At 46.3% G+C, this 18,687-nt stretch overlaps 1 protein-coding gene across 1 annotated transcript in view; it reads right to left on the bottom strand.

Moving 5' to 3' along the window:
• Positions 1-18,687, bottom strand: part of COL11A2 (collagen type XI alpha 2 chain) — a 375,761-nt gene that overhangs the window by 56,313 nt on the left and 300,761 nt on the right. Inside the window, exons 46-53 of the mRNA XM_086920653.1 lie at positions 16,285-16,392; positions 15,624-15,677; positions 14,520-14,573; positions 14,369-14,422; positions 10,188-10,241; positions 8,774-8,881; positions 7,614-7,667; positions 1,106-1,159 (exon numbers count right to left, since the gene is read on the bottom strand). Coding sequence (XP_086776779.1) covers positions 1,106-1,159; positions 7,614-7,667; positions 8,774-8,881; positions 10,188-10,241; positions 14,369-14,422; positions 14,520-14,573; positions 15,624-15,677; positions 16,285-16,392 — 540 coding nt within the window. The remainder of the gene's footprint in view (positions 1-1,105; positions 1,160-7,613; positions 7,668-8,773; positions 8,882-10,187; positions 10,242-14,368; positions 14,423-14,519; positions 14,574-15,623; positions 15,678-16,284; positions 16,393-18,687) is intronic.

Here is an 18,687-nt window from a genome sequence, read left to right as displayed (position 1 = left end):
GAGACGGAAGGCGCTGGGACTCATCCACAGAGACAGAGAACCATGCGGAATCTATGGCCAGTGGAATCATCGATGGGTAAAGCAGAACTATAGAGAGTAGAGGCAAAAAGATTCACTTACAGACATAGGGCCCGATTCACAGAACTAACTTAAGACAAAATCCTAAACTTACTACCATTTTGGTATTCACAGGAGGCACTTACTCATTTTGGTGTTCACAGAAAGCACTTACTCATTGTGGTATTCACAGAAGGCACTTACTCATTGTGGTATTCACAGAAGGCACTTTCTCATTTCGGTATTTACAGAAGGCCTGAAATCTAAGGGTCCAATTCACAAAAGTAGGCTTAGACCTGAAGTCTAAGTTTTAATGAGAAGTTTAAGCGCCTGATAAACAAAGGTAAATTTAGACTTCAGGTCTAAGCTTAGACTTCAGGTCTAAGTTTACCTTTGTGAATCGGGCCCTTAGACTTCAGGTCTAAGTTTACCTTTGTGAATCGGGCCCTTAGACTTCAGGTCTAAGTTTACCTTTGTGAATCGGGCCCTTAGACTTGAGGTCTAAGTTTACCTTTGTGAATCGGGCCCTTAGACTTCAGGTCTAAGTTTACCTTTGTGAATCGGGCCCTTAGACTTGAGGTCTAAGTTTACCTTTGTGAATCGGGCCCTTAGACTTCAGGTCTAAGTTTACCTTTGTGAATCGGGCCCTTAGACTTCAGGTCTAAGTTTACCTTAGTGAATCGGGCCCTTAGACTTCAGGTCTAAGTTTACCTTTGTGAATCGGGCCCTTAGACTTCAGGTCTAAGTTTACCTTTGTGAATCGGGCCTCATGTAATTTTGCCAGGTTTGAGTATGTGCGCAGCTCTTTTATGCAGTGTTTGAAGAGGACAGGCAGGGAATAAGAGACCCCAGGGCCATATCTATAGATGTGGACTCCCCTGAATGAGGGTAAAGGTTTCATCTCCAGACAGAAACAGATCTCTGTAAAGAAGGAGGCAGCAAAGTATTCCGCTACAGGTAAGGAGACAGAACTTCTGAGATAAGCAGAAACCACAAGTGAACTTCAAAGGGATTCAGGAAGAAAAACACAACCCGACCCAACACTCACCGCCTGCCCTTGCTCGCCGTCCTCTCCTCGCTCCCCCTTGGCACCGTCTTGACCCTGTGGAGTTATAAAGAAACATAGATCAGTGCTGATTTCAGACCATGCCCCAGTTTTTGTACAGGGACATTCATGATGACAACAGTTTCAGACCCAGAAGAGGGGTTAACAGTGGATCTCGCCCCCCTTCATTCCCCACTGGAGCATCTCTGAAGGGCCAACAGTGTCCTCGGGGGTCCATCCTGTTGCCTATTTTACTTCCTGGTGGATTGTTCTGCAGTAATATTTCCCATCTGAGTGTAGTCATCGTGCTTCAGTGATGCATGTGATGGCACTTGAGAGTGAATAATGCACACAGGTACCACAAGGAGTGGTAGCAGCTTCATGAACACTGGGAAGGCTCGCCCCTACTTCCGGTTCACCCATGCCTGCAGATGGATGGGTGCACTGCACATGCACAAGGGCCCTCCCTGAGGATGTGCAGTGCAGGGTCCAGACAACCCTACTCTAGACACCCATGTGCTATCAAAAGCCGGTGGAGGGGGGGATCTCAGTGCAGGGAGGTCAGTTCCAGGCGCCAGGGGCACGCAAGGCTCCAGCCTAGGCCTCCACCCGGAGATTAGTAAGGTTCACCCATGCCTGCAGATGGATGGGTGCACTGCACATGCACAAGGGCCCTCCCTGAGGATGTGCAGTGCAGGGGCCACACAACCCTACTATAGACACCCATGTGCTATCAAAAGCCGGTGGAGGGGGGGATCTCAGTGCAGGGAGGTCAGTTCCAGGCGTCAGGGGCACGCAAGGCTCCATCCCGGGCCTCCACCCGGAGATTAGTAAGGTTCACCCATGCCTTCACATGGATGGGTGCACTGCACATGCACAAGGGCCCTCCCAGGCCATGGCAGGGGCCAGGCAATGCTTCTCGAGCCACCCATGTGCTATCAAAAGCCGGTGGAGGGGGGGATCTCAGTGCAGGGAGGTCAGTTCCAGGCGTCAGGGGCACGCAAGGCTCCAGCCTAGGCCTCCACCCGGAGATTAGTAAGGTTCACCCAAGCCTGCAGATGGATGGGTGCACTGCACATGCACAAGGGCCCTCCCTGAGGATGTGCAGTGCAGGGGCCACACAACCCTACTCTAGACACCCATGTGCTATCAAAAGCCGGTGGAGGGGGGGATCTCAGTGCAGGGAGGACAGTTCCAGGCGTCAGGGGCACGCAAGGCTCCATCCCGGGCCTCCACCCGGAGACTAGTAAGGTTCACCCGTGCCTTCACATGGATGGGTGCACTGCACATGCACAGGGGCCCTCCCAGGCCATGGCAGGGGCCAGGAAACGCTTCTCGAGACACCCATGTGCTATCAGAAGACGTCAGAGGAGGCTTCTCAGTCCAGGGGGGCACTGCCCACTGCTGCTGAGAAATGGAGAGCCACACCACACCTGGGGAGCTGCTGACTCACTTCCTAGGTATGTGGAAGGGAGAGGGCAACGCCGGCAGCTTCTCTCCTACCCAGTTAATCCTCAGTGCTGGTTCAGCACCAGAGGTCTGGTAAGGCGGGAAGGGGTGGGGTGCTGAGGGGCACCAAAGACTGTCGCAGTGCGCATGGCACCCACTCTGCAACCGTATCCTTTGTATATAAAATGAACGCCTGTGCTTTGGTGTGGGTCAGGAGTGGTGGACTGCGTGTCAGTGATTGTCTGTGCATGTGTGTGCGAGCATCAGCCTATGTTTGTGTCTGCTTGTGTGTCTGGCAGCCTGTGTGTTTACATGTGTGTACATCAGCTTATGTTGGTGTCTGCTTGTGTGTCTGCTAGTGTGTATGTTTGCATGTGCCATGTTATGTGCCTACTTGTGTGTCTGGTAGTCTGTGTGTTCACATGTGTGTGTGTGTGTGTACATCTACTTATGTTTGTGACTGCCTGTGTGCCTGGTAGTGTGTGCGTTTACATGTGTGTGTGTGTGTGTGTATATACATATGCTTGTGTTTGTGTCTGCATGTGTGTGTTTACATGTGTGTGTACTTCTGCTTATGTTTGTGGCTGCCTGTGTGCCTGGTAGTGTGTGTGTTTAGGTGTGTGTGTGTGTGTACATATGCTTGTGTTTGTGTCTGCTTGTGTGTCTGGAAGTCTGTGTGGTTACATGTGTGTGTGTGTGTGTACATCTGCTTATGTTTGTGTCTGCTAGTGTGTATGTTTACATGTGTCATGTGTTTGTGTCTGCTTGTGTCTGCTAGTATGTATGTTTACATGTGACATGTGTTTGTGTCTGCTTGTGTGTCTAGTAGTCTGTGTGTTTACATGCATATGTGTGTGTGTGTGTACATCAGCTTATGTTTGTGTCTGCTTGTGTGCATGGTAGTGTGTGCGTATACATGTGCGTGTGTTTGTGTGTGTGTACATATATTTATAGTGTCTGCATGTGTGTGTGTTTATATGTGTGTGCACATCTTCTTATGTTTGTGACTGCCTGTGTTGCTTGGTAGTGTGTGCGCTTACGGGTGTGTGTGTACATATGCTTATGTTTGTGCCTGCTTGTGTGTCGTTTGTGTCTACATGTGGTTCACCTGTGCGGTACATCAGTAAATGACTACAGCGTCACTTGTGCGTTACATCAGTAAATGACTACAGCGTCACCTGTGCGGTACATCAGCAAATGACTACAGCGTCACCTCGCGGTACATTAGTAAATGACTACAGCGTCACCTGTGCGGTACATCAGTAAATGATTACAGCGCCACCTTGCGGTACATTAGTAAATGACTACAGCATCACCTGTGCGGTACATCAGCAAATTACTACAGCGTCACCTCACGGTACATTAGTAAATGACTACAGCGTCACCTGCGTGGTACATCAGTATATGACTACAGCGTCACCTGTGCAGTACATTAGTAAATGACTACAACTTCACCTGCGTGGTACATCAGTACATGACTATAGCGTCACCTGTGCGGTACATCAGTAAATGACTACAGCGTCACCTGCGTGGTACATCAGTATATGACTACAGCGTCACCTGTGCAGTACATTAGTAAATGACTACAGCGTCACCTGTGCAGTACATCAGTAAATGACTACAGCGTCACCTGCGTGGTACAACAGTGTATGACTACAGCGTCACCAGTGTGGTACATCAGTAAATGACTACAGCGTCACCTGCGTGGTACAACAGTGTATGACTACAGCGTCACCTGTGCAGTACATCAGTACATGACTATAGCCTCACCTGTGCAGGACATCAGTAAATGACTACAGCGTCACCTGTGCAGTACATTAGTAAATGACTACAGTGTCACCTGTGCGGTACAACAGTGTATGACTACAGCGTCACCAGTGCGGTACATCAGTAAATGACTACAGCGTCACCAGTGCGGTACATCAGTGAATGACTACAGCGTCACCTGTGTGGTACATCAGTGAATGACTACAGAGTCACCTGTGCGGTACATCCGTAAATGACTACAGCGTCACCTGCGTGGTACATCAGTAAATGACTACAGCATCACCTGTGCGGTGCATCAGTAAACGACTACATCGCATCCTGTGCAATACATTAGTGAATCACTACAGCATCACCTGTGCGGTACAACAGTAAATGACCACAGCCTCCCCGGTGCGGGACATCAGTAAATGATTACAGCGTCACCAGTGCTGTACATTAGTAAATGATTACAGCGTCACCTGTGCGGTACATTAGTAAATGACTACAGCCTCACCTGCGTGGTACATCAGTAAATGACTACAGCCTCACCTGTGCGGGACATGAGTAAATGACTACAGCATCACCTGTGCGGTGCATCAGTAAACGACTACATCGCATCCTGTGCAATACATTAGTGAATCACTACAGCCTCACCTGCGTGGTACATCAGTAAATGACTACAGCCTCACCTGTGCGGGACATCAGTAAATGACTACAGCATCACCTGTGCGGTGCATCAGTAAACGACTACATCTCATCCTGTGCAATACATTAGTGAATCACTACAGCCTCCCCTGTGCTGGACATCAGTAAATGATTACAGCGTCACCAGTGCGGTACAACAGTAAATGACCACAGCCTCCCCTGTGCGGGACATCAGTAAATGATTACAGCGTCACCAGTGCTGTACATTAGTAAATGACTACAGCGTCACCTGTGCGGTACATTAGTAAATGACTACAGCCTCACCTGTGCGGTACATCAGTAAACGACTACAGCGTCACCTGTGAGGTACATCAGTAAATGTCTACAGCGTCACCTCGCGGTACATTAGTAAATGACTACACCGTCACCTGTGTGGTATATCAGTAATGACAACAGCGTCACCTGTGCAGTACATCAGTAAATGACTACAGTGTCACCTGTGCGGTACAACAGTGTATGACTACAGCGTCACCAGTGTGGTACATCAGTAAATGACTACAGCGTCACCAGTGCGGTACATCAGTGAATGACTACAGCGTCACCTGTGTGGTACATCAGTAAATGACTACAGTGTCACCTGTGCGGGACATTAGTAAATGACTACAGCGTCACCAGTGCGGTACATCAGTGAATGACTACAGCGTCACCTGTGCGGTACATCAGTAAATGACTACAGCGTCACCTGTGCAGTACATTAGTAAATAACTACAGCGTCACCTGTGCGGGACATCAGTAAATGACTACAGCCTCACCTGTGCGGGACATCAGTAAATGACTACAGCGTCACCTGTGCGGTACATCAGTAAATGACTACAGCGTCACCTGTGTGGTATATCAGTAAATGACTACAGCGTCACCTGTGCGGGACATTTGTAAATGACTACAGCCTCACCTGTGCAGTACATCAGTAAATGACTACAGCCTCACCTGTGCGGTACATCATTAAATGACTACAGTGTCACCTGTGCGGTACATCAGTAAATGACTACAGCCTCACCTGTGCGGGACATCAGTAAATGACTGCAGCGTCACCTGTGTGGTATATCAGTAAATGACTACAGCGTCACCTGTGCGGGACATGAGTAAATTACTACAGCCTCACCTGTGCAGTACATCAGTAAATGACTACAGTGTCACCTGTGCGGTACAACAGTGTATGACTACAGCGTCACCAGTGCGGTACATCAGTAAATGACTACAGCGTCACCAGTGCGGTACATCAGTGAATGACTACAGCGTCACCTGTGTGGTACATCAGCAAATGACTACAGTGTCACCTGTGCGGGACATTAGTAAATGACTACAGCGTCACCAGTGTGGTACATCAGTGAATGACTACAGAGTCACCTGTGCGGTACATCCGTAAATGACTACAGCGTCACCTGTGCGGTACATCAGTAAATGACTACAGCGTCACCTGTGCAGTACATTAGTAAATGACTACACCCTCACCTGTGCGGTACATTAGTAAATGACTACAGCGTCACCTGTGCGGTACATCAGTAAATGACTACAGCCTCACCTGTGCAGGACATCAGTAAATGACTACAGCGTCACCTGTGCGGTACATCAGTAAATGACTACAGCGTCACCTGTGTGGTATATCAGTAAATGACTACAGCGTCACCTGTGCGGGACATTTGTAAATGACTACAGCCTCACCTGTGCAGTACATCAGTAAATGACTAAAGCCTCACCTGTGCGGTACATCATTAAATGACTACAGTGTCACCTGTGCGGTACATCAGTAAATGACTACAGCCTCACCTGTGCGGGACATCAGGAAATGACTGCAGCGTCACCTGTGTGGTATATCAGTAAATGACTACAGCGTCACCTGTGCGCAACATGAGTAAATTACTACAGCCTCCCCTGCGTGGTATATCAGTAAATGACTACAGCCTCACCTGTGCGGTACATCAGTAAATGACTACAGTGTCACCTGTGTGGTAGATCAGTAAATGACTACAGCGTCACCTGTGCGGTGCATCAGTAAATGACTACAGCGTCACCTTGCGGGACATGAGTAAATTACTACAGCCTCACCTGCGTGGTATATCAGTAAATGACTACAGCGTCACCTGTGCGGACATCAGTAAATGACTACAGCCTCACCTGTGCGGTACATCAGTAAATGACTACAGCCTCACCTGTGCAGTACATCAGTAAATGACTACAGCCTCACCTGTGCAGTACATCAGTAAATGACTACAGCGTCACCAGTGCGGTGCATCAGCAAATGAGTACAGTGTCACCTGTGGGGTGCATCAGCAAATGAGTACAGTGTCACCAGTGCAGTACATTAGTAACTAACCACAGTGTCACCTGCACGGCACACCACTAACGACCTTCCTATCATGCTTTTCTGCCCTCAGTCGTCTTCCCAGCACACCGCCAGGGAAACCTCTCCTGCTCCATGATGCAGATCACTGACTCTGTCTTGGAAGCCATATCTGCCTGGACCATGATATCGGCACTGAAGCCGTCCTGGGGTGGACTGTGTCGGTCCCATGTGCAGGCGTGGCCTCTGAGGAAAATTCCACTTTCCAAATGTTAAACAGAAGTACAATGAAGGGAATACAGCAAGAATGGGAGCTGTAGTAATACTCACACGAGGGCCACCTTCACCAGGGGGGCCTGGATCACCAGGGAAACCAACAGGACCCTAAAAACAAAGGGGACAGTGAGAGACGTCTGAGCCAGCGAGACCACATTTCATAACTATAAACTGTTCTCCCAGGGTTATCCCTCAGATCTGTGGCCATGCAGTTCCCTCCTCCCAGCTCAACCAATGACAATAAATGCTGCCCGGTCAAACTCCCACACTCAACAATACATATTAATTTACAATATTAAAATCCCAACCATTAAACAATAACACAATCTAAAACATCTTCAACCCCAAACAATATACATTATCCCCAATCAAAAGGAAGGACTGTAGCATCACAAATGGAACGGAACGTACAGTATCCCTAATCCCGCCGGATCATGGACCATACAGTCGCCACACGGGTTATAGCTGCGCTCTTGGACTGCTACATAAATCCCTAATGTCATAGAATGTACAACATCCAAACCCCACACTTTCACTCTGCACACAACCTTCATTATCTGCAAGTACACATGATCTACATCTTCCCCATCACACATAATATGCATGATCCTAAATGTTGCACATATTGTAACTCAAACCGCACACACTGAAGGATCTACAATATACGCAGTAATAGACGGTAAAGAGGCCTTATCATTTTATGGAGTCTACAACATTGAAAATTACAATGTACAAGATCCTCAATTAAGACGGTAAACTCTCAAAGATGATCTAATGCCTCCCCAGTCCAGTGCAATCCTCAGAATCCTGACTCCACAACTGCTGGATCGCAATCGGAGCCGCATTCACGGTGGCAGATCACAAACACAGGTGGAATATATTTTGCACGCGTGCGGAACTCAAACTTGGGACCGTTCGCTTTGTTGTGATCCATTCACTTGCTAAACTTCCAACAAGTAGCAGTGTTCAATGTTTTATTCCAAGATCATCCCACTTGATCATACCACAGTCCAACTACATGACCACAACCCATCCACCTACCATCACACAACCCAAATAATTCTGAGTACGAACCTAAAAATCTGTGTTACCACAATCACAACGGATCGAATGTCCCCACCAGCTGCCCTCTCACGTTCTCCTGGTGCCAACTAATGTGGTGAAAACCCCATTCACAACCAGTGGAAAGATGGTGGGTGTTTCTAGATACTTACAGGGTTTCCCTTTGGTCCATCGTCTCCAGTCGGACCTTTACCTCCGGCAGGTCCTGCAGCCCCAGGTTGTCCAGCCTCGCCTTTCTCTCCTCGCTCACCTCGAGGTCCCTAGAGAGAAAGAGTGAAATCAAAAGCTGCTCCTTGAGCTGGAGAGATAGTGTGATAGACCTCTGTACAATATCTCAGTACTGGATCCTTTCCACCAACCTCTCACCCCGCCCCCCATCACCTTTACCTTTTATTCTAACAAAGAAGAAAACAAATTACGAAGAAAAAACATGTCACAGACATGCGGGAACAAACCAGTAAACATCGAAAAACCTCAACATTAAGATTTGGATTATACCTGCCTGGAATTGCTTGTCGTGATATTAAAAGTGATGTCAGGGTGGATGATGCCAGGACAGAGATGGCCCGGCCTGCACCATCTGACATGAGAAACTCCTGGGGGTTGCCGAAGGGTATCACTTACACCTTCAATGACGAGGTACAAGAGACCCCTTCCCAAAGTGTGCAGGGACCTTGTGCAGAAATATCTGAGATAGACACTTAGGGCCCAATTCACAAAAGTAATCTGAGACAAAATCCTAACTTTACGACTTTCGGTATTCATAGAAGGCACTTAGGAGTACTAAAGTTAGGATTTTGTCTCAGTTAATCTTAAATTTTGGTCTTAAATCAAACTTAAGACAAACTTAAGTTTAACTGAGACAAATCCTAACTTTAGTACTAGGATTATGTCTCAGTTAAACTTAAGTTTGTCTAAAGTTAACTTAAGACCAAAACTTAAGTTTAACTGAGACAAAATCTTAACTTTAGTACTCCTAAGTGCCTTCCGTGAATACCGAAAGTCATAAAGTTAGGATTTTGTCTCAGACTACTTTTGTGAATTGGGCTCTTAATCTGACATTCATGGAATGCGACAATGACATATCCTTCTGTCTATATACATGTTTTTAAACACCGTAGGAGGATAAAAGGATCAACATTTTATGATACATGTATACATCAATGTCACTAGTGCAGTGAAGGAGTTGGAAAAAAGATAAGTATTGCGGTAAAGATGCTGCTTCAAGCAGCATTCTTTGATAAAGAACCCATGGGAAAGCCTCCTGCCGCTGACAAGGTCTGTGAAGGGACAAATGACGTCACCCAATGCTCGTACAACTCCCTGCAGGAGAGTATTAAAATTGGGGTTTGTAATTGCAAACCTCTCTCAGGGCAAGTTATGGGAAAAGGTTTGAGGGACAGAAGAAAAGTGGACCAACGCACGTCTGGCGTGCGAGGCATAGGGGTAAAGACGTGCCACAGGTCAGAAATACTTATGTAGGATGCCATTCACCACACAAGATTATGAAAGTACCAGCAGTCACATAGCTGAAACGGACTAGAAGAGATAGAAGTAACTACAAACCTTCACTCCTGGTTCACCAGCAATGCCAGGGGCTCCAGACTCCCCGGGCTCTCCCTGGAAAAGGAAAGAGAAGTCACATTAATCGTATGTTTGAGTGTTTAAGTTTGCGCATGTCTGTGTGTGTAACCATGTATGTCTGTGTGCCTGTGTTTGGGTGCCCATGTGTGTGTATGACTGTGTCTGTATGCGTGTCTGTGTGCATGTGTGTTTCTGCGTGTGTGTGTGTGTATGCTTGCATATATGTGTGTGTCTGTGTGTATATTTGCATGTCTGTGTGTGCCTGTAAACGAGGGGAAGGAGAGGGCAAGAATATTAATCGTGTTGATTAACCGATTGCTGTGTAAAAAGGGGTTGGGAGGGACCTAGATAACGCCTTTTTTTAAAGAATTTTAAAAATATTTTTCCAGTTTACATTTTTCATGATCAATTATGCAGATTTCAAGGTGGGAGGTAAAGGCCTGTAAAGGGGAGGGGGGGAACGATACGTGAAGGGAGTTCCAGGTGTTTTAATGGGGACATATTTCAAAGGATAGGCCTGTTTGAAAACATGCATGTTTCTGGAACTGTGTTCCACGGGTACTCAAAAATAATATTCTGTGTTAGTGTGGCTTTAGTGTCAAATCTGAAGCCATGGGATGTCGTTGTTAAGACCATATTCCCATGTTCTTAGACGGTACGCCCAGCGTTGTTCACGGGTGTGGAGTCTCTTTTGTATGTTTGGGCAAATCAAATTAATTTTCTCAAGGACCACCCATTTCAGGTCCCCATCCTACTGGCCTTTCTCTAAGTAGTGACGTGTCAGTTTGGTGGTGTTTCTTTTGCACCTAATGACACCTAATCGTACTTCGGTGCTCATTGATTCTCGCTTTTATATTCCTGGTGATCATGCCCACGTAGAAGAGGTCACATGGGCATGTAGTGAGATATACAACATTTTCACTGTTAGTTGGTGAAGTCCTTCAAGGTCCATGGTTTCCCTGTTTTTATGTTCACCTCTTTCGTGGGTCGTGTGTATTGGCAAGCTAGCCAGTTTCCACAGGGGTAGTGACCCACCGGCCGCTGGTGTTCCCAAAGGGTTGTCTGGGTTTGGACTTGTGGTGGTGGTGTTTTTGCGTGAACCAGTTCATCGCGTAAATTCGTGTTCCTTTTGAAAGCGAACAAGGGTTGAGGCCATTGTTTCTCTGCCCCATTCAAAATGTGACATTTTTGCAGCACTATATTTTGGACCCTATTGGAAATGGGGGTATATGTTGTGACATACACCATTCTGTTGTTGTCTTGCTTCTCTTGGTTCTCAAGGAGAGCATCTGATTATTGTTCCTAGCTCTTTTCCTTGCTTTTGCAACTAGTTTTTTTAGGGTAGTGGCGTATGACTAATTTGGCCGCCAAGGTTTGTGCTTGTGTATCATAGACGTCCAGGGAGGAGCAGTTTCTCCTGATGCGAAGGAACTGGCCTACGGGGAGGTTCTGTCAGAGTGCCCTTGGGTGGAAGCTCTCAAACATGAGGAGACTGTTTTTGTCCAGTGTCTTGTTGTGGACTCTTGTTTTCAGTCCATCGTGGTCCAGTGTTATAACTAGGTCTAAGAAGACTGAATCGTGCTTGTTGATAGTATATGTGAATTTCAAATGTTCGTCCTTTGAGTTCAACCACTCTGCAAATTCTATTGCTTGTTCTTTGTTGCCGCGCCACACTATCAAGACATCATCGATGTATCTGCTCCAAAGTCTCAACTGTTGCCTATAGGGGTTGCCTGGGTTGTAGATGTGGTCAACCTCGAATTGATGTACATACAGGCAGACCATCCACATGCGCAATTTTGATAATATGCATGGTGTATTTGTTGCTATTTTCTGATTCTGAAAAAATATGGGCATCCATCCCTTTTGACACTATCTTACCTTTATTTTACAGGTTTCTAGAAATCCCGACTTTAGGTAGAGGATGACACAGGTCACCCTACGTAGTGGTAGTATCTGAACCAAACAAGGTTAGATAGGAGCCCTAGTTACTTCGTCCTGATGAATGCCACGGACCTTTTAAGCCAATATGGCAGAAAGATGTTAACAACACTGGTGGTAATGGGGTACTAGCTCCCCAAATCTCACCACTGATTTTTAATATCAGTAAATACCTAACAAATACATGTGTTTTGGTGTTTACATTAGTTTTTAAACCTTCACTTTATCACTTAGCTTTTAGAAGTGCCTCCCTGTCTCCAGGTGTAGGCGCGCTCTCTACCAAACGCAGTTTCTAGAGAGCGAGGACTGCCAATGATGAAGCATGACACCTGGTGGTGTGTGAGAACAGTCCTTCACACTTTGGGAGATGCCCAGCACCCCACTAAATTAGTGCCTAGTGCTTGTCAATTTGTATGAAATCAGAGATATTTTCAGGGTGGCTTATTTTTGTGTGTGCATATTAGGTTTGGAGGCCAGCTCACCATGAACACCCCATAGCCTCTAGTTCCCTCCCCTAGTGAGCTCTACGGTTCTGCGTGTGGATTTAATTTTTTCAAACTAATATGTGACCTGGTAGTTGGTGTTCCGTGGTCAAACTGAGATGTGAACTAGTAACTGAGTTCAGATGATGTCTGAAGGTTAAACCTAATGTACTAGAGTGGCAAATTCAAGATTCGCCATAGATGTCAAACGGTGATGCCATTTAGTGGCCTTGGTCAGACTTGGTTTAGTATTTAGGATAAGTTGGGATCTAATTGCAAAGTTTAGTCTAGTATTTGAGCTCACAAGCTGTGTTTTGATAAACTTGACAATAATCTAGTGGCTAATTTAAGATGTGGGCTAGTCGCCAAGGTTAGATGTGATCTAAGGCTGAGGCAGGATGGGGCCTTGAAATTTGATCTTGGGGCTGAGCTGAGATGCAATATTGTAGTTTGGTTGAGCTGTGACCTTGTGTCTATGCTGTCATTTAGACAGAGTGCAGATGTGATTTGGTAGAGATGGCATTTTGTTGCTGAGTAGAGATGTGCTCTTGTGCCTGAGATGAGGCCGTACACACTGAGTTCAGATGTGATCTTTAGGATGAATTAAGATGTGTTTTGTGGATAAAAAGATGTGATCTTGCGACGTGACCTTGTGGTACAGATGAAACAGGCTAGGCTGAGATGGGTTCTTGTGCCTGAGATGAGATAGTACATATGGTTGAGTTCAGATATGATCTTGGGGATGAATTAAAATGTGTTTTGGGGATGTTACGCACTTTACGTTGGCATTCCAGCCTACCAGCTCAGGCGGCTCCAGCTCATTCAGAATCAGGCTGCCCGCCTGATACACTCTCTCCCAAGAGATCAGCATGTTCGCCCCCTTCTGAAAAGCCTCCATTGGCTCCCGGTGGCCGCCCGCTGCAGGTTCAAATTGGGCTGCACCATTTTCAAGGCCCTTGCCGGTCAGGGCCCCCACTTCATTTCTACCCTCCTCCAACCCTATGTTCCCCCTCGCACTCTCCGGTCTTCCCAACTGGCCCTGTTATCCACTCCCAGATACAAGAGGAAGAAACACGGTGGGCTTAAGTTTTCCTATCTGGCCCCCACTCTTTGGAATTCTCTCCCCCTGCCCCTCAGACTGTCCACTTTGTATCCCAAATTTCGATCCTCTCTCAAAACCTTTCTTTTCACTGAATCCTACCAATAACGTCCTCTGTTGCTTCTTCATCTGCTCTCTTCTTTCTGGCGCCAAGAAACCTAATGGTGTTAGCTGCGCCCTACAAATTTTTTTAACATAACATAACATAACATGAGAAGATGGGATCTTGCAATGTGACCTCGTGGCACAGATGAAAAAGGATATATAAATAAGCTGAGATGAGATCTTGTAGTTAGGTTAAATGATGGCCTAGAAGCTATCTGGAGATGAGGGCTTGGAGGTAAATTAAAAGGTGTTAGTGGCTTAGTTAATATGTGATCTTGTAAATAAGTTGAGGCCTGATCTAGTTGTTTAGTTGGCATGGAGTCTTGACACTAATTTATTGAGTGGCTTTGTTGAGACAGGGTCTAGTGATTAAGTAGAGGTATGTTCACTGGTCGAGGGAGATTCATCTTGTGGCCAAGCACAGATGTGGTCTTGAGCCTGTGTGGATATGTGTCCAATGTCTAACGTTTCACAAGTGTCTTCCTAAATCTATAGATCTATAAATTATTTCCAAAGAAGAAGCATATTGGACCTACCTTCTCTCCAACATTTCCAAGGTTTCCGATGCCACCGGGTGGGCCTTGAGGACCCTACAATAAGAAAGAGCCAAGCATTGTCAGGAGCAAGGTCATATAAAGGAGATGATCGCAGTAAAGAAATACGTTCTGGGATGGCCACCATACTTACATCGGCTCCGTTGGGTCCAGCGGGGCCACGGGGACCGGGAGGACCAGGTGGACCCTAGACAATAAAACAATAAAATAGATGTTAATATGGAAGTTATGATCAACCTGAATCCACCTACTTAGAGATGCACAAACAAAAGTAAAGGGGTGAAGAAAGTCTGACAGCTGCAGATACCATACTTTTGTACTACTGCATGAAAAGTTCATACTACAGAAGCCCTAGATACCCTAGACAAGGATGGCTACCAGAATATGAGCAGATTGGGGAAAGCCGTATTTCCAAGATTTGACAAAATTTGTGAATTATGGGGTATGGGAAAACTTCAGCAAACCTTTCTCTTCAGGATAGAAGGTAATTATTTCAAAACTGAGCAGCAAAAAAGCTGAGAAGCTGAAGGTAAGGCAGGACTCTAAACATAAAGTATTCTGTGCAAGACAAAGTAGACATTTCTAGGAAACAAATGCCTCAGTAGACATGAAGGAGTCAATGGAACAAAACTAGACTTCTGGATGCGTGCCCTCTAAATCAGGAGTGGATAGCAGTATATAAGAGGGCCTGGCTTTGGACGGGCACACAGTACCAGCGGGCAAGTACCCGGAAGTCCGGTGTGCTTGATCTAACCAACATTATCTAGAACAAGGGTTCCCAACCTTTTCTATACTCGCACCAGTAGGAAATATTTGATTCATGTCCGCACCCCCTACAAAACTCTTGCTGGATTCCTATTATGCATACAGTACATACTTTCCCGCTTTGCCGCATTCCCTGAAATGTAATCTCGCACCCCCGGGGGTGCGGGCACTGCAGGTTCGAAACCCCTGATGTAGAACCTCAACATCGAGCAGAGATGTGACCGAATGCCAAGGCACAGTGCCCGTTGGTGAGGGGGGTTGAGTGCTTTCCTTTAACAGTGGACACAGTATGAGGTGCGTTGTCGATGCCCATGGCTGCAGTGTCATACACCTCAGTAGATGTACACTCTATGCGCACCCTTGGAATCCCAGACATCCCAAGCCCCAGGGGCACTATTCACACAGTGAGGGGGGGAGGAGCATCTGAGGCATACATTCAGTTATGTCTACTAAGCATGAGGGAGAAACTCACCATAGGGCCAACGTCACCCGTCTCCCCCTTCTCTCCGGACGGACCAGGCAGACCCTGCAGGTAAACACAAAAGAAGAACGCACTGATGTACAGCCAGGTATGGGAAAAGGTTCCAGAACATTCTTGAAAGTACACAGGTGTCCTTACTGACTTGAAAGTGAAAGTGAACACATTCATACTATTCATGATCAAAGGGTCAGGTGACCAGCAATAATCTGTAAAGCCATTTGTACACCCCAAGACAGCCATGCGCCCATCCACACCTGCATTCGCTGTGGTGGTAACATAGGTGGTGCCATGTTCTAGGAGCATCTGAGTGACTGACCTGCACTCGTTGTGGGGGTAATAAAGTAATACATTCTCTCACCTGCCCTCGTTGTGGTGGTAATACCGTAATACATTCTCTCACCTGCCCTCGTTGTGGTGGTAATACAATAATACATTCTCTCACCTGCCCTCGTTGTGGTGGTAATACAATAATACATTCTCTCACCTGCCCTCGTTGTGGTGGTAATACAATAATACATTCTCTCACCTGCCCTCGTTGTGGTGGTAATACAATAATACATTCTCTCACCTGCCCTCGTTGTGGTGGTAATACAATAATACATCCTCTCACCTGCCCTCGTTGTGGTAGTAATACCGTAATGCAATCACTCACCTGCAGGCCAATCGGGCCAGGTGGACCAGGGAAGCCACGCGTTCCTTCGTCTCCTTTAGCACCAAAGTGGCCCTGTTGGCCCCGGGGACCGGGCTCACCATCAGCACCCTGCAGAAGAAGCAAAGCAGGTCAAGGCACTCTGTGATTTAAGAGAGGTTATACAGAGGGGGGTACTCTCACCAGCTGAGGGGCGCAGGGGTATCATGGGGCTTATAGGGCCAGAAGAGCTCCAGCAAAGGCACTTTATTACTAGGCCAGGTGTGAGCATGGAGAGGAGACCCCTGGCCATCACTCTGCAGACAGATGCCAGGCAGGGGAAGACCTGCACCATCTTCATGGAGCAGTATCATTACACTTAGTGCAGATTATCGCTGTACAGCCAGACACAAGCGCGGTTTCATAGACTGGGGGGTCTACATCCATGTGAGCAGGTGGCAAGGGCTCACTTTGTGCACGCTGCACGCTGCAAGCCGTCAGCAACGGCTCTCTACAAATAAGGGAAATTGATAACACATAAACTAATTTTACTACTGTGATCTCCAACGTAACCCTTTCTAAATTCATTCCCTATGTATCCCAAACTCATTTTACTACTATGATTTCCCTAATCCTTTCTCGAGACTCTTCCCTCCCTCATCTCTCCTTTTACTCAACCCAAACCTCATCTTACTACTATGATCCCCAAAAATACACATTCCAGACTCTTCCCTCTTCTATCCCTCCTTTATCCTACTCAATCCAATTAACAGACTCACATGTCCACTGCTCAAATGAACATATATTTCCATATACTAATTCACCACTAATCCTGTTTGAGAGCTACTCGCTGAAAAGCGCTTTGACACCTCGTCAGGGGTAGTGAGTGCTATATAAGGAAAATGCTACAAACCCAGTATGCATCTGTTCTTGGCATGTAGAGCTGTAGATTCACATTCTTTGCATAGCCTGCCATCTAGTGTTGAGTCCGGATGTTTGCAGTTTGTTTTTGTTCGAAGAAGTCTTTTCCAGTCACGAGGTAGGTGACTCCTCCTTTCGGTGATAATGCGCATGGGCATTGTTACATTGTTTGCCACAGAGGGTGATAATGGAGTTAGTAAGAGTAGTAAGAGATGTCCATGTACATATGTATCTAAGTAAGATGTTACTGCAACAGGTATAGGTACCCGGGGAGGCGGGTGGGTGCATGTGAATCTACAGCTCTACATGCCAAGAACAGATGCATACTGGGTAGGTAGAATTTTCCATACGAGGCATGTGAGCTGTAGATCACATGCTTTGCATAGACAATACAGCAGTTATCTCCCAAAGCGGTGGCTAACCTGTAGCTGTTGCCTGAAATAGTGTATGTAAAACTGCTTGGCCCACACTAGCTTGCTTTCTTGCTAACACATCTACACAATAGTGTTTTGTGAATGTGTGAGGTGTAGACCATGTTGCAGCCTTGCAGATGTCATCTATAGGTATATTCCCTAAGAATGCGATAGAAGACCCTAGTTTGCGCGGGGGAATTGTCAATGTTTGTTTTGCTTTTGCATAGCATGTCTCATTTGAATATCCACCTTGCAAAACCTGATTTTGAGATAGGATTGCCTTTATGTGGTGGAGCAAAAGCCACAAATAGTTATTTTGACTTCCGGAAAGGTGTTGTCCTTTCTATATAGTAAAGTAGTGCTCTTTCCACATCTAAGGTGAGTAAAGCACGCTCTGCCACAGAATCTGGTTGAGGGAAGAACACAGGCAACTCAACAGATTGGTTGATATGAAAGGCAGACCTGGCCTTAGGTAAGCATTTAGGGTTGGTCCGAATAACCACTTTGTTTCAGTGTATTTGTAAAAATTCTTCTTCTATGGTTAGTGCCTGAAGCTCACCTACTCTCCTTAGTAATGTGATAGCTATGAGGAAAGCAATCTTCCAAGTGAGAAATTTCAGTTCACATCCATGCAATGGCTCAAAAGGTGGATCCATTAACCTGGCGAGGACAATGTTGAGATTCCACATTGGAGCAAGTGGAATTCTTTAAAGAATGATTCTTTTAAGTCCCTCCATAAATGCTTTGACAGGCACTCTGAAGAGAGACAGATGTTGTCTGTTCTGTAGGTATGCAGCCAATCCAGCAAGATTTAAGCGTATGGATGTGTACACTAATTTGGAAAGCTGCAGATGTAATAGATAGCAAATGATGTTTTGAACTGGAGCATGAAGCTGGTTGATTTGAATATTATTGCAGTATATCACAAATCGCTTCCACTTTGCTGCAAAGCATGCTCTTGTGGTAGGACATCTAGCCTCTTTGATGATGCTCACGCAGTCTGGCAGAAGATTAAGGTAGCCAAACTCTAAGATTTCAGTTGCCGGATCGCAAGGTTGAGATGGCTGGAATCTGAATGTCTTATCTCTCCAAG

The sequence above is a fragment of the Lissotriton vulgaris genome, chromosome 5, assembly GCF_964263255.1.
Source record: "Lissotriton vulgaris chromosome 5, aLisVul1.2, whole genome shotgun sequence".
In the NCBI taxonomy this organism is placed as follows: Eukaryota; Metazoa; Chordata; class Amphibia; order Caudata; family Salamandridae; genus Lissotriton; species Lissotriton vulgaris.
Note: the sequence above shows the minus strand (reverse complement) of the source record. Positions and strands in the feature narration are given on the sequence as shown.